The sequence below is a fragment of the Chelonia mydas genome, chromosome 13 (genome assembly GCF_015237465.2).
Source record: "Chelonia mydas isolate rCheMyd1 chromosome 13, rCheMyd1.pri.v2, whole genome shotgun sequence".
In the NCBI taxonomy this organism is placed as follows: Eukaryota; Metazoa; Chordata; order Testudines; family Cheloniidae; genus Chelonia; species Chelonia mydas.
The window spans coordinates 7,009,599-7,026,025 of NC_051253.2; the positions used below are offsets into that span (position 1 = coordinate 7,009,599).

At 46.0% G+C, this 16,427-nt stretch overlaps 1 protein-coding gene across 1 annotated transcript in view; it reads right to left on the bottom strand.

The window, feature by feature from the left end:
* Positions 1–958: 958 nt before the first annotated feature.
* The window catches only part of SLC17A9 (solute carrier family 17 member 9), a 33,246-nt gene continuing 17,777 nt past the window's right edge, over positions 959–16,427 (bottom strand). The window contains exons 5-13 of the mRNA XM_007059809.4: positions 16,223–16,353; positions 14,673–14,769; positions 12,989–13,085; positions 10,059–10,146; positions 9,444–9,478; positions 7,577–7,692; positions 6,355–6,410; positions 5,127–5,156; positions 959–5,007 (exon numbers count right to left, since the gene is read on the bottom strand). Of these exons, the coding sequence (XP_007059871.2) occupies positions 4,844–5,007; positions 5,127–5,156; positions 6,355–6,410; positions 7,577–7,692; positions 9,444–9,478; positions 10,059–10,146; positions 12,989–13,085; positions 14,673–14,769; positions 16,223–16,353 (814 nt within the window). The 3' untranslated portion in view covers positions 959–4,843. The remainder of the gene's footprint in view (positions 5,008–5,126; positions 5,157–6,354; positions 6,411–7,576; positions 7,693–9,443; positions 9,479–10,058; positions 10,147–12,988; positions 13,086–14,672; positions 14,770–16,222; positions 16,354–16,427) is intronic.

Sequence of the window (16,427 nt, forward strand, 5' to 3'; positions counted from 1 at the left end):
TCCAGCATCTCTGCTATACTCGGCAGTGCAATTCATGCAGCACCTGGCTGAAATATGCATTTCTTTAAGGAGAGGATATTATGTAGAGACATCATCAGCATCGCCAAGCCCAAGCCACAAAAAATTAGGAGATTGGCTAAGCATGAAAAACATTGGGTTCGTTTTATTTGCCGTTTGGTTTGAGCATGTAGGTGGTACTCGAGTCACGTTTTCAAGCTTTTCTCCTCAACAGTGAGGGACAAAACCTCACTCTTTTTTTCTTTTCTTTTTTTAATGCAAGTTGAGACTCTCCCCTCCTCACACACTTCCAGGAGCTAGAGCTTTAAGAAAATCACCAAATATCACCAGACAAAATTGTGAGAATTGGCGTGTCTGCATCATTCTAATCTAGCAAATGCTTTGGAATTTGAAGGACAGCTTCCTAAAATTCCTGCAAGGTCTTCTCATTCCTCTCTCTAGTGACTGTTTCCATTTCTTAAACTGACAGCCCCCACCTCCACACGGTAGCATGCTGAAAACCCCAGTATTCACTCTAGATGATAGTATGTGCTGGGCTTTTTGTTTTGTATCCATTCTGAATCTCCTTCATTAATATTTTGATTTTTGTGGGTGTGGAGTGCCTTCAATGAGAAGTCCTTGCCCAAGTCCATTGTAAAGGCCTGCTCTACTCTTAAAAGTTTTACTAGCACAGCTGTGTCAGTTAGAGGTGTGATTTTTACTGATATAGCTATGATGGTCAAAGTCCGAGCTGCAAACACAGTTATATTGGTACAACTGTCCTTATACTGGTATAGCTTATACCAGTTGGGGAAACTGGATTGATTCCACTTTTGATTTCAATGGCAGTTAAGGCACCTAGTGGAATTTTCAAAGGACCTATCTGCCTCTTTACCTTTGAAAATCTGGTCTTGAGAATGTAAATTAAAGCGGATGAGTCAGCTGAATAAATTGCTACTTTAATACTTAATCACATTGAGTGATCTGGCTCTCCCTTATTAGCCTTATCATGTTGCACCTATCTATTTAAATGAAAACAAGGCTTTGTTCATCTGATTGGTTTCCTTTATTTTTGGCAGGTCTTTCTTACTGCAACAACCATTGTCACACAAGCAAGGTTAGGCAAGATTGCTCTTAAAAAACATATAGCCCTGTACAATGGTCTCAATACCTTATCAAAATGCATAAAACACATGGAAAAAAGCATCAAACACGCTTCACATATATAAGATACCAGCACGTGCTAGACTGACAGAGACAAACAACCAAGGCCATGTACCAAAATGTTAGCTGCCCATGGGATTACAAAAGTAGGCGCGGCCAGCAGTGCTGCTTTGGTTTTTCTGGGCTCGATTTCACTGCAACAGTCAGATTGAGTTATTCCAGTAGAGCTAGCCTACAGTACGTCCACACTGCAATCGGACTGAGTGACTGCAGCGCATGGAGACACACCTCAGGTAGCTACACTGCTATTGTGACTTGAGCTAACTTTGATCTAGCGCCATCAAGGCAAGCTCAGGTATGTCTACATGTGCTGCTGTCACACCTCCAACTGCAGTGCAGATATACCCCCAGTGTGAGCAACTACACTGCAAAACCACACTCAAGCTTTACAGAGCAAGTGGGTTAGCAGCTGAGTTGTTGTGAGTTGGGTCGCTGCCTTCCCCTGCATTAACAACTCAAGCATCAGCAGCTCTCAGACTTCATCCCACTAGCTTGACGGACCAGCTAGCTCCAGCTTAAAAGCACTGCTTAACTTGAGCTAGAGATTTTTGTGTGTGGACGGGAGTCAGGTTAGACATACAACTCAAGCTAACGGCTAGGGTGACCAGATGTCCCGATTTTATAGGAACAGTCCCAATATTCAGGGATTTTTCTTATACAGGCACCTATTACCCCACACCCCATTCCAATTCTTCACACTTGCTATCTGGTCACCCTGCTAACGGCAGTGAAGACAAGCCCTTTCTGTTTTCTTTTTTAAGATCTCATCTTAAGAATTTCCTGCAGTTTGAAAGTGTTTATCAACATGCAGGTTTGCACTGGTATGAATATGTGGTTTTAAACTGATTGAAACCAGTGCAAAAGGCTGTGTGTTTCCGTTTAAACCAGGCTTGTTTCAATTAATTTAAATAGCTTGGGAGCAGGTTTAACCTAAAGTGAAATAAGCCACTCTTACACTGAAATGAGTGGAGAAAACACAGGAGTTTGCACCAGTTTAACTAATTTGTGTGCAAATTTGTATGTGGGCACCCCCAATTTTCTTATAAACCTTCTCACATCTTCCCAGTTCCACCACTCCCTCTCTCTAAGTCAGTGGTCTCAACCTATTTACCATTGTGGGCCGCATCCAATACGACCTGTATGGCCCTGAGGGTGTCACATAGGCGCAGCTGTGTGCTGATTGGGCCGCAAGTGGCCCACGGGCCACAGGCTGAGAACCACTGCTTTAAGTAGATAATCCCTGACACCACTTTTTACTTAAATATAGACTCACGGTCCACCAAGGGCCAGTTTCAGCTCTGGATTCTGACCAGTGTAATTCCTAATTGACTTAAAATAAAACCAAAAATGTGAAGATCTCCTGGTTAAAACTCTGAACAGCACCATCGTCTGGATTCCTCTTGAATGCTGCAGGACTCGGGGTGACCAGATCTGTCATCACGGACGGGTCCAACAATTGGTACGCTCTGCGGTTTCCTGCATCATTTTCACCAATATGGTGTGCGGCTGATGGAGGGAAATGTGAAGCCAAAGACATAGCCTTGCATTCTCTCCTGCAAGTCCTGTTTATAGCAACTATGCTTGCAGTTTCCTGACAGTTTTAAAACACCTACCAGCAGTGTCATCTGGTGTCAGGATGCGGGGCAGTGAGATGTAACCGCAAGTCCACCGCTGGCTACTACCGGAGAAAAAGCACACAAGGAGGAGGGTTCGGCTCCTCTCTCTGGTCCCAGACCACACGCACGCTGTAAACTGTTGTCAAGCCATTGGACAGGATCACCACGATCTATTAATATCTCAGTATGCGTTAAAGTTCAGCGCATATTAGTAGAGCTCATTAGCACCCGCGCAGTTAAAAGGTCCGTCAATATTTTCATTATGAACCTGTGCACTCAGAAGTTTATGACTTGGTTGTAAATATGTTCTGAGCTGAAATTTAGCACACACACACACACAAAAAGGGGGGCCCGGGGGGGACAAATTTTCAAAGAATCTGGGCATTAAATCTGATCCTGTAAATTTCACATCCACAATGTTTTGGTGAGTGCAGGTTTGGCAGCAGGTGTAAATTGCTATGTCTTCACTATGTAGCGACAATAATTTACACCAGTTTAGGTCCTGGCCCTGAAATGCCCTAAGCCATGCTCGAAACTGATTCATATGCCGTGGCAACCTCTGCCTCAACAGATGATGGCATAAGTGTCAAAGCAGATCAGTTGCAAGGTGTCGTGAGGCAGCATCGCGAGTGGCTAAAAAGGCCAATTCCCGAGCGACAGTCCTTGCCACGGACTGGAGAACAGAACTGAAACTTAAAACCAAGATGCCGGGTTGCAGCCCCTTTGAAATTTTGTCCCTTGCTCATTCACTCCACAAGTACAATTTTTTAAAACACAGATGCTAAACAGAACCAAATAGGTTTTGCAAAAGCTCTAAGCATGGGAGCGGGGAGAAGACATGTTATGATTTTACATGAACCTCCGTATTTAAAATAAGCCCTAACAAAATAAAATTGCAGGCTGTTAAATCCTTCCTTTCACAGAACTCTCATTGATTGCAGCAAGAGGTCCACACGCGACGGCTTGCAGAATCACCTCTTTCGAGCATAAAGTGGACGAAGGCTTTTTGGTATTTAAAGTCAAAAATTATAAATAACTTAACACAATCAGGCTCAAAAGCATGTACTGCAGCGGCATGGTAACCCCTTTGGTGAGCATTGAGCAGTATGGATCCATAACACAGAAACAAGCCCTACAATTAATGTAAATACATAACATGCACTTTTCGGGCTCTTTGGAATGTCTCCTGCATTCCTTTCAATGCACACTGGGAACAGACCGAGTGAAGCAGAAAGCACTTGATATTATGGATCCATAGTCCAGAATGTGAGCCACCCTTCATATATATTCACAGCATATGGCAAAACAACTCCGAACCCATTCCTTTGTACACCCTGATTGTACCTGTTATATATATGGCAATACTGAGGCACACAAGGGTGAGTTAAGGACAGTCCTTGGTATTATTAAGTTCATTTAGTGTTGATGAAAGGAACTGATTGACAGCCCTGGAGATAGGAGTGATCTTCTCAGCCACAGAACAGGTAGAACATGGACACCTGCAATGCATGATTCCCGCACTGCTCAGATGCCTCGTCTCTGTCCTGGAGGGAGCATCTCTCAGGATAAAAGTGAACTTCACTCTCAATGAGCCGTTCAGTCCTTGGCATCTCTGCTGAGACTCCCAGCTAAGGTACCACTTAGTGTCAACTGGAATGGCATTTCCTGCACTAGGAACTGGACTAGAGCTACCAACTGATATTCACATAGGCCAGGAGCTGCTTTGTTCAGGCACTAGTGAATTCAAATTCAAACTTGTGACCTAGAGCTGAAAGGCTCCATAACCCATCAGCCATCCCCTGAGCTAAGTTTTAACTCTGGATTTCCTCCCTCCTCTGGGTTTAGTTCCGGCCCATAATATTCTCTCAATAGATTTTTTCTATTTAAATTCTACAAAATAATAATATTCTCTTCTGCAAACAACCATTTGCACAACAGCTATCAATAGACATGACAGTCCTGAACCTTTCAGCAGATTTCATTTGCTGAACCCATCTTTACAGTGACTATAGATCTATGTATGCAGAGTCTGTGTCCATCCTTTGGGCCTCTCCAAAGATCAGGAACGTACAGAGCCCCAGGGCATTAACTGTAGCCACAAGGTTGAAAACAGAAACCCAGGAACCAGTGGTTTCAATCAGATGTCCAGCTAAATACACACAAATGACACCTGTGTACAGAGAGAGAGCAGAAATGAATCAAACAGAAATAGGCCAGGTCCTTGCCCTGTAATGTCAGCTCAGCCAGAGGATCCCCCAAATGAGGGATAATTCCAGGAAAATTCCTTACCTAATAGGGCTCCACCTGTATTTCCAACACCTGTAAAGAGAAGGAAAACACTGCATCACATCAATTTGCGCACAATGCTTCTAACCATAAGATACTTGCTAGGAATCCGTGAGCACACATTTAGCATATACTTTCCGTAATAGCTCAGCTGTCCAGTGTGTGGAGGGCAGGGTCCACCTCCTCCCCATTGCTTTCAGGATGTCTTGCTCTCCCAGGGGGATGCGGAGACTGCATGTGAGTCTGGCCGCTGTGTGGCGAGAGGACTCCTTGCACGCTCCCTATGCACCCATAAAGCCACTCAGTTTCATAAGCAGGGCCCTACCACATTCACGGCCATGAAAAATGTGTCACAGACTGTGAAATCTGGTCTTTTGTGTGCTTGTACCCTACACTATACAGATTTCACAGGGGAGACCAGCGTTTCTCAAATTGGGGGTCCTGACCCAAAAGGGAGTTGCGGGGGGGGTGGGGGGGGAGGGTCACAAAATTATTTTGGTGGGGGGGTCGCACTATTGCCGCCCTTGCTACCCTGACTTCTGCACGGCTGCTGGGAGCAGTGCTGCAATTCAGAGCTGGGCAGCCAAAGAGCGGCGGCGGCTGGCCGGGCACCCAGCTCTGAAGGCAGCGCCGCCGCCAGCAGCAGCGGCAGAAGTCAGGGTGGCACGACCAGAGCCCGCCATCCTGACTTCCGAGCTGCTGCTGGCGGCGGCGCTGCCGTCAGAGCTGGGCTCCGGGCCAGCCGCCGCCGCTCTCCAGCCGCCCAGCTCTGAAGGCAGCGCCGCCGCCAGCAGCAGGGCAGAAGTGACCACAGCAGTAGCGCAACCCCCGCTACAATAACCTTGTCACCCCCCCCCCAACTCATTTTTTGGGTCAGGACCCCTACAACGATTACACCACCGTGAAATTTCAGATTTAAATGCTGGAATCATGAAATTTACGATTGTTAAAAGCCTATGACCGTGAAATTGACCAAACGGGACCATGAATTTGGTAGGGCGCAATCTAGTCCTTTGTTAATTTCTCTCCGACGTGCAGAGCTGGGTCGTGGATATTAACAATCTCTACTTTCTGTTATATTTCTGCAACCCTAATAAAGTCAAAAGGCTACCTGGATTGAGCCACGTTCTGCCCTCAGTTACGTGTGTTTACATGTAGTTTCCTCGGAATTATCCCCCATATAGGGGTATATTTTCTGTGCAAATAAAAATCATTAAAAACGCCACCTTACCAAACAACAAGCCAGCACACGAAGGAGCCAGATCCTGTACGTTGACTGAAATGCCACTATTCACAAAAAGAAGAGAAAGTAAAGGCTTTTTATTTTTAAACAGGTTTTGATTGTTTTTCAGAATTTACACGAGATAAGCACGCTGTTGCTCAATGAAGGGAACCAGTCTGAACCAACCCAGTGGGGAGAAGAAGGAGGGAACTGAGAACCTAAATATGGTTGAAATTGGACCAAGATGGGAAAATAACTGAATGGAAAGGCTTCAGAACAAAAGAAGCAAAGAGCTTGGTCGTTAGTTCCAAAGGTTAACAGCCCCTGCTGTTAAAAAAAAAAAAGTGCCTTATTTCTTATTTGAATTTGTCTGGCTCTAACTTCTAGCCATTGGTTCTTCTTCTGCCTTTCTTTGCTTCTATGATAACTCAAAGCTAGAGGCAGAAAGAAAACCAAACAAACAGTTGTGCTAAAGTTGGGGGGAAATTCCCAGTTCTAAGTGGACTGAAGTAAATAACAGTTTAAAAACCATGGGGTGAATTTGCCATTGACTTTGCTAGAGGCTGGCACATGTAGGAAAGTGCTGTGGAAGCTACGCCCATGCAAACCTCATAATGCAGCTCAGACCTGATCTGCAGCAACCTGGCTGCCCCATCTGGTAAGCAGCGTATTCATCCATTACCCCCAGTCTGGCCCTATGCTGGGCTGTTTCAGACCTAAGCTGAGGTAGTGGGAAAGCGGTGAGAGAAATCCTCGAATTTGAATTGCGTCATATATTTAATATTTCCCAGCAGTGGGTATTTACAAGGATTTAGCTGGCTGTCTTGAGTTACTGACACTTACAGTGCTCGTGTTCTGGACACTTCATCTTTATGTACAGTCATAGCTCAGTAAAGCCTGCATAAATCCTCAAGCCTTTGATCTTAGATTAGATGGCCAATAGATCTCTTCACATGTAACAAATAAAACACTGATTCAATTTGTCTGCCAGGTGTTTGGCGTAAACTTCCTCTATAAAAGCAGCGTGGCCTATTGAACGGGGCACTAGGCTGAGCCTCCGAAGACCTGGGTTCTATTCTTGGCTGTGACATTGGGAAAATCACTTCATCACTTTGTGCCTCAGTTTCCCCCGTGGGGATAATGATAACGGCCTCCTGCGTAAAGGGCTTTGAGAACCACAGATGAAAAGTAGTCTGTCAGAGCTACGTGTTAGTCCTACGATGATTATTACCTGTGGTTAAAGGTCTGAAGTCCAATTGAGACAGATGCAAATACTATAGCTTTGCAAAAACTGGATGCCTGACCCATGCACAAGGCGAAGATGCTTGATACACCTGAGCCGATGACCTGAAGGAAAAAGAAAATTAAAGATGTGTCCGCAGCGGATTCACAGTGAGTTGCAGTGAAAAAAGTAGCTCCTATCGCAGACTGTCCCTTTTTGAAATCCGAAGGGCTCACTACGGTTCTGAACACAGAGCTGGGTGGTTCTTACGACTTGCTTTCCTCTGTATGGCACCTGCACATTCCGAAGGCAACAGCCTATCTGCCCAGACAAGTGCCCTTTCGGGAGGCAGAGGCCCTGGAGCATGTTATAGAGCAGTGTTTCCCGAGTGATGGGTCCTGACCAGGGTTCCCTCTCATTTTTGACGTCCATGTGCGGAATGAATTTTGTTTTGTGCACCAATATGGAGGTGATGTGTGACACTGGGCTCTGGGGTGAGGCCGGGGATGAGGGGTTTGGGGTGCAGGCTTCCCCAAGGGTGCGGTGGGGAGAGAGGACTCCCCCCAGCCCTCTCTCACCACAGCAGCTCGGGGTCGGGGGAGAGGCGCAGCCACGGCAGCTCCGGTGGTGCTGGGGCAGGCCGAGGTAGGGGCTCCTCCCCATGGCCGCAGCAAGTCTGGGGCAGGTCTGTGCTGGGGCCGGTGGGGAGGGGCATCTCTCCCCGTCGCAGCCCTGAGCCCCTGTGCAGGGCTTAATAGGCAGATGTGCGGCCGCGCATCTTAGAGGGAACTTCGGTCCTGATCCACTACTGCAGGGGTAGTAAATTATTTTTTTGTCACAGTCCAAATTCCTGGTCAATGGTATAGTCAAGATCCAGCCTCCAGCGAAAATAATAATAAAAAAAACCCAACAATAATGATAATAAGTAAATTAAAAGATATCAGGGTCCGTTCAAAAGCGGTCCGGATTTGGCCCACGGTCTGCCTATTGACTACCAGTGCACTAGTGGGTCGTGGGAAGGGTCTAGGTGGGTTGCCAGTCACTGCCCCCGTTTCATGCTCTTTTCTGCCTGGCTGGGGAAGCAGGCAGCAGCATGGGGAGCGGGATCCAGTGCAGAGGAAGCAGCCGGAGCCAGGGAGTGGACAGTCAGGAGCCTGGTAGCTACTGTGGCCTGGTTGTAGGGAGAGAAGGGCTGTCTGGGTGCAGCAGCGGGCAGGGCTGGGAGCGTGAGAGCAAGGGGCTGGGGGGAGCTGAGCAGGGGTTTTGGCCAGGCTGCTGAGGGGAGAACAGGGTCTGAGAAGGGGAATGAGGAGCAGAAGGCTGAGAACAAACTCACAATTGCTGTTGTACATGCCCAGGATTTAAAAAATAGTTGTTTCTGTACATCTCTATATAAACGGTGCTCCCCATAAGAGACCAAATGCAGTTGGGGGGCCGCCTTAGTAAAAAGTTTGTGAACCGCTGTTTTACAGAAGGGATGCACTGCTCGAGCACAGGGATTTTATTCTTGTTCATTCTTTTGCTGTTTCCCTTAATCTAAAATCTGAAGAGTCATTCGGTGTGAAAGAACACGCTTGCTCTGCAGGCCTGACAAAAACCCTCCATATTGCTCACAAAATTGCCACTCCCAGGCAAACTGTTACAATGTAATGGTTTGTCAAAGCCCAGTGTAAAGGTCATGGCCTTTCTCTCTATTTCCCTTCCCATGGATGCTGGTTACCAGCTATTTGCACATCTATAAAAGCTCTTTTTTTGTAACCAAGTTCATGAGTCCAGTTTCCCAAGAGCTCGAATCTGATTTCCACTGTTAGACTGACATGCAAAATCGGTGCTAACAGATAACTGATGTTTCACTCAGAGGCTTTCATTTTCTTACCTGCATGAACTTACGAACGGTGATCGTTTTATAGCCTGAAAGGGAAAGGGAAGACGATTGGAGGGATTTAAACTAGACCCCTCTCAATGAAGCTGGGACTAATGTTTCAGATTAGACGAGTTCAACACCCATAGCTTTGGGCTCATGCCAGGAGAGTGAGTATAAGGTAAACTTAACACACAGGGTCAGATTCTGTTCTCAGCCAGGTGCTTACAACTCCCATACAAGACAAAGGGTATGGCTACACTACGAGGCTAAAATGTGCGCAGTGTAGCTGCTGTTTGTCGGCAGGCGAGAGCTTCCATCCCTCACGAGCGGCAGCATATTTGTCGGCAGGAGAGCACTCCTGCCGACAAAGCGCTGTTCGCACCAGGGCTTTTTGTCGGTAAAACTTTTGTTGACAAAATGACAAAAGTTTTGCTGATGACGTGCCAGTGTAGACAAAGCCAAAGGGCGTTACAACTACGTAGAGGCTGTGTAGAGGACAGTAATTATCCAAGTTGCAGGCCAGAAGCTCAGCTTCCCCTTTCTCTCATCAAACCCATCTCCTCCCATCCAGTCTTTTCTTTGCCTTATGAAAAGACAGAGCTGATGAACAACCCAAGGATCTCTTACCCTGATTGATCAGGTGATCGGACAGGAATCCGCTAAACAAACTTGTTGGGATTGCAACCAGCCACGGCACTACGTTAAACACCCAGCCCTGAAAGGGAGAAAAATCCTCACAGAAAAAGTGAAGAGAAGCAAGGTTCACATCCTGCTAGTGGACCAGAGTTTGTTTGCAGCTAATGGGTTTTATACTGCGGGGGGAACGGGGGGCATGGGAGATTAGGGTTTACCCTTTTCTGGTGCTTTTGCTCACCTAACATAGGAGCTTTAAGCCACTTTCTCACAACACTCTGCCCAATGCTCTATAGAGTTCTGGAGCACTCCAGGATGGGGCCTGAGGTCTGTAATGTATTTGCACACATGCTGCTATATAAATAAGTGAATTGTTAATGACCATAAGGTCTGACTGGCTTTACACCCATGACAGAGAGGCAGAAATTTCTCTCTACAGCCATAAGGAAGGATTAAAAGTAGCAGAGTTTACTGGCAAACAAGATTCTGCAGCACAGAGCCAATATGCAAACTGTGTATTCTATCCAGCCTCATGGGTCACCAGCAAAACTGCAGGCTCCATTCAGACTTCAGACGCTATATTACTAACTAGCATTGCTATGCAGCTGAGGGAACACAGCTGGGTTTTCTGATGCCAGGGTTGAGTTTTCAAGACTGGTAAAGAGGAAAATCTTGCTTTGTCTTTTCAACTGAGAAAGTGTATTATGGATGTAACTGAAGATGACTAACGGAAACATTTTCAAAAGCACCTAAGTAATGTAGGAGCCTATATCCCACTGGCTTTCAGTGAGACAGAGTCAGATTTTCAGAGGTATTTAGGTGTCCAGTGGGATTTTCCAAAGCACCAAAAGAGGTTAAGCCCCTAACTGACTTCAATGGCAGTTAGGAACCTAACCTGTTCAGATGCTTTTGTCAACCTCAGTAGACACATATCTGTATCATTAGGCACCTAAATACCTTTGAAATATAGCCCTTAGTCACGTTTGAAAATGGAACTTAGGCTCCTAAATTGCGTTGGCAGTTTGCAAAATGGGAGCCTGAGTTTCAGAAGCGCTGAACACCTGCAGCTCCCAATGGTGCCAGCTGGAGCTGTTCTCGCTCAGCACCTCTAAGCTTGTGGCCCAAAATATACAAGAAGAACATAAGGACATATAACAGTGCCATATTGTTATTTTATAGGGTCCCTTTTCAAATCATAGCACACTTCACGGCATGGGCCAAAGGTGCAGGATTCTTTTAACTGAACTGGACATTAGCAGAGGGAGAAAAACAGCTCACCTGCAGCATATATGTTTGGCCAGTAGGTGACATAGTTTTACCACAGTAAGGATTATTGTCAACCCTTTAAATTTACATTGAGTGAATCCACGTGTTGTTAATATTTATGAAGCGACGGCCAGATGCAGGAATATTATATAGAGCATCTTACATAAGGGCACTGGAATTAAACAGATGTAACAGATGGCTAAATTACCAAATCACTGCTACCCAAGCGTATTACAAGAAGTGCTACAAATCTTGTTATAATAATATGTTTTCTGGTTTAATACATGATTTTAATACAAATATCAAGTATGTCATAAAGCCCCTGGTTAATGTGATAAATGTAAGGGGCCCTGGGAAATTTCAGAAACACACGACAGAGCCACCATCGAAAAGACAATCTCGGGAGTTCTGTGGGCAGAATGAATTGTAAAAAGACGAGATCTCAGCCCGGCAGAACTTTAACCAAGTTTCAGAAAAACAGGAGATTTTTTGTGCAGAGCCGAGAGAGGCCTTTTTTCAGAGCTTTGCAAATAAAAAATGTGTATTAATTAGTAATGAAAATTGTTATCATTGTAACAACTAACAATACCACGCCTCTGAGCTCAGCTATGCCAGTACAGTAACAAAGTCCCGTGGTGGTTGTCTGAAACTGCTTGCAGCTACGAGCTCTGTGCCATCCCTACCCATAACAGGGCAGCCTAGAGACCACACAAAACTCTGTGAGAAAGGGATCCATGACGGAGAGCTGCTGATGCGGGGGAAAAGCAGCAGGTTGATGCTACTGGGAAGGGTCAGAGCAGGCAATGCTATTTCTTGGTACTGCTGATGCATTTGGATAGTTAAACAATATGCAGATCCTGCAATCAGATCCCATGCAGGTGCAAGTGGGGGGATTTGATGGCATGGATCAGGGCCTACATTTGTAGCTTTGTTTTAGAAGGGACGTGTGGGAGGTACAAGTTTCTATTCCCCCTATTATTAAATAGCTGCCTATATCAAGCATATACTCCCTGCTTGCCAACACCTTAACATAAGAATCAGGGGAAAGGCAACAGGCAACCACCATGTATCTAAGGTTACAGCACATCCATATGGGGCAGAAATCATTCCTCCTTCTTCTTCCCCCTTCTCTCCCTCTCAGCAATGCTTGATCCCAAGAAAAAGCTTTTCTCCTATATTGACACCGTCTTCCTGTCTCATCCAAAATCCGTGGCCCAGTTACTAGCTGTGTGTTTTGGGGGAGTTGCATTAGATCTCATGGGCTACAAAGGAAGCCTTGGACAGTGCAGGAGCGATTTCTCCTTGAGAGCTTGACAGTATGGAACGACCGAGAGTGTTACTCCCTGACATATTCTCAGGGGGAACCCTGTGGCAAGACAGGGCAAGCGACAAAATGTGAGTGAATCTGTCAAAACAATGCGGAAGGACTAGACCAATCACAATCAAATGTAGGGGCGAAGGGGACTAAAGTCAACCTCCTAGTGTTACTGGCTCAGATACCAAAAGGGCCGTTCTCTTCAGGCCTGACCGAGAGCCCGCTGAAGTCAATGCAAAGATTCCCAATGTTAACGGGAGCTATGTAAACACATGGAGAATACTACATCTCTTTGTTCATATTGAGCTTTCAGAGTCTCCCCTTTTCTGTGGTGTCAGCCTACCTTAGACTCGGGAAAAGTGTCTTTAAAGAAAGTTGGCAACCAGGAGAGGAGGGTGAAAAATGTACTGCCCGTAGCAAGCTGAGCGACTATGACAGCCCTGTAAATATACAATGGGAAAAAGACTCCGTCAAGACGACAGATCACATTGGATAAAAAAAGGGGATTCTAGCTACCCACTCCTTCAAGGCAGTGGTGTCAGGCATATAAATAAACCCTCTATAGCACTGAAGCCGCTTCCTGCGATTTATTGGAGATAACTAACCCTAGCTGACTGCCAGAGCAAGAGGGTAGAGCAATGCACCCGCTTATTCCCATGATGCTTTCACCATAGGCAGCTCTGAATGGGGCCTTGATATCTTGATAACTTATGATGCAATTAGTACTGATAACCGTCATGCTCATGGAGTGCGTCTCACTATGAAAGATCCCATCAGCTCCTGACTTAGCGCAGGACTTGTGCCCTTCCTTGGGATTTTGTTTAGGACTGTCAGGCAAACATGTCCATTCAAGCCCAGATATTAATGATAATAAGCAACTGATTTAATCTAGTATACTAGCTGGGGTGGTGTTGACATTTAAACAATAACACAGGTGGTTTTGAACAGAACCATATCTGACAGGACACTTCAATGCAAGCGTACCAGGGAGAATTACTAGCTTCATATTAAGCTCACATTATTAATATAGCTTCATTCTTACCAGTGCATCCTCTGCACCCTTTCCAGAGTACTGGGGTATTGCCCATTTCCCTGCTTATACCCTTACTATCTTTAAAGCCATGGCCATTTTCCCTCAGATCCTGTCACTGTCTTTCATTAAATGGCCACAAGGCAGATGTGTAGAACAACGCAAAATCATTCCCCTGCTCTGGGCTAGACAGTGTTAAATCCAGAACCCTAAACTAGGAGGATGTAATGTCTCCTGAGATAGTTTATTAAGTCAAAGTGACAATTAAAAGAGCATTTTTTGGTTATCACTCTCTGCAACGAGAGCAAAGATGACAGCACCCAGTGTCCTCTGAGCAGCAAATGCAGAGTGTATGCAACGCCAGACAAGGTGCGGGACGTAATATCTTTTATTGAACCATCTGTTGGTAACAACGACAAGCTTTCGAGCCACAGGTCTTGGAAAAACCTGAAGAAGAGCTCTGTGTAGTTCGAAAGCTTGTCTCTCTCACCAACAGAAGTTGGTCCAATAAACGATATTACTGCCCACACCTTGTCTCTCTAAATACAGAATGTGGCATTATGCCCTGGACTGTTTGAAGCACTGCTTGTAAAACAGAACCACAGACAAATATAATTCACAGGGGATTGGATGGTGTAAAGAAACTCACTCTGTAATATGGTCATACCGTGCTAAATGATGTTTAATTTACTGCCTAGTGATAAGCTCATTGGTGTAATGATTATTGTTTTGATTCGGATATTTACATGGCAATGATTCGTAAACCTGTTAAAACTTCCTAAATAAATAAATAGCTATCAAATAAAAATAGCAACCTTGGAAAGACCCACCATTCTGCCCCCGGCTGGCCTAGTTTGGCAATGCATGGTGGTAGTTCACTCCAGGAGCAAGACACAAAGGCTTCAGAATGGAAGGAAGATGGAGCAACAACAAAACCAAATTCTGCACGAGAGAGGGGCTGACATCCACAACACACATGGCTGTGACATTGACTTACCAGATAGGGGCCTTTTTAAATAACTGCTTCCAGGGAACTTTGGTCTGTTTGGATAACGAGAGGCCCTTTGAAAAATGTTCTAAGCGAATGATGAGTTCTGCAGGGAAGAAATATATCAAATCAAAGCTATGTTTTCCAATAGTCTGTACAGACAGGGTGGATCTGTTTTATCCTAGGGCTTAACCACATGGTTTAATAACTGCTTAAAATGTGCATTCAAAAGGATAACCCTGGAACATCTATGCATTAAGCGATAAAAACTACATTCAAGTAGCCATGATGTCTTATTGAACTTCCTCCAAACCCCCACCCCATGCACACACACATGCCTCCAGACACAGCAAATCAAGAGTTAATGCTGAACCTCTGTCCAGAAAGGACCCTGGTGCAGTCTCAATTACTGCCACTGGCCTTCACCAATGCAATCTTACCCTGCTCACATCCACGCAGAAGGCTGTTGCAAAGATCATTTTCCTAGCCCATCACTTTGCCCACGTCACGCTTCTCTTTGCATCCCTCCACTGGTTCCCCTTCTCTGCTGCATCAAACATAGGCTCCTTGTCTTCACTTTCAAGGCCCTTAATGGCCTATCCCCCACCCTACCTATCATCTCTCATTCACTGCCGCCTCCTGCCTGCCTCCATTGCTCAGTTGATACATTTTCAAACAAGCACCTCTGTGCTTCTCCCATGCTGCCCCTTACACTTAGGAGATGCTCCCCACCGGGGCACTGGAACAGCGGGGCCGGGGGGCCATGGCCCCATCACTTTTTACCTGCCTTAAGGGCAAGCGACAGGCAGGAGAGGGTGAAGAGGAGCAAGTGGGGGTGGAGCCTTGGGGGAAGAGGCAGAGCAAGGGTGGGGCCCAGGGGGAAGAAGCGGATTGAGGGCGGGGCCTCAGGGGAAGAGGTGGAACAAGGGCGGGGCCTCAGGGGAAGAGGCGGAGCAGGGGTAGGATCACAGTTCTGGTGTTGGTGCCCCCCCACTTCTAGGGAGCTTCTGGTGCTCCTGGCTCCCCGTAAACATCCAAAAAGCCACCTAATTATTCTCCTTCAAATTCCTCCTTAAAACTCTCATTTTCTGTAAAGCCTACAAAAAAATTAACAATTGCTGGGCTGCAATCCATGAAGGTACTCAGGTGCCGAAAGCCCGGACTCAGATGCCCAAGTCTTACGCTTAAGGATCTAAGTCCCAGTTCTGGCTTCACTGCCATCCATGAATCTCCTGCCAAACCCTCTAGGCGCCTAAGCTCACTTAGCTCCTAAGTTTTTGCAGTAAAAGTTCTCTAAGCACCTAAGTTTCTGCCTAAGCCCCCGAGAGATTCACAAACCAGGAAGAGCCAGCCTTTTGGACACCTAAGTCACATGTGGGGCTGATCCAGTAGGTTTGCTCAGAGGTGGCCTAGCAGGTCGGGTGCCACTCAGAACCCAGCCAAAGGAGGAGGTGGAAGTGCCAGGGTTAACAATTGCCATACGTCACGTTCCTGTCACTTCCACAGCACAGCCTAGTGAACAGCTATTGCCAGTATGAATGAATAGGGTGGAGGGTTACCTTTTTCATTCAGGAGGTATTTGAACATGCAGTAAACCCAGAGCAAAGTGAGTAAACCAGAGAAATAGAAGACACTCTCCCAGCCATACCAATCCAGAAGGAGGGACCCTGCCCCACCGATCACCAGCGTCCTGGAAGGAAAGGCCAGAGAGATCATGAGACTGATAAGAGTGTTCTTTGGGCAAACTCACAATCCATGCATCAG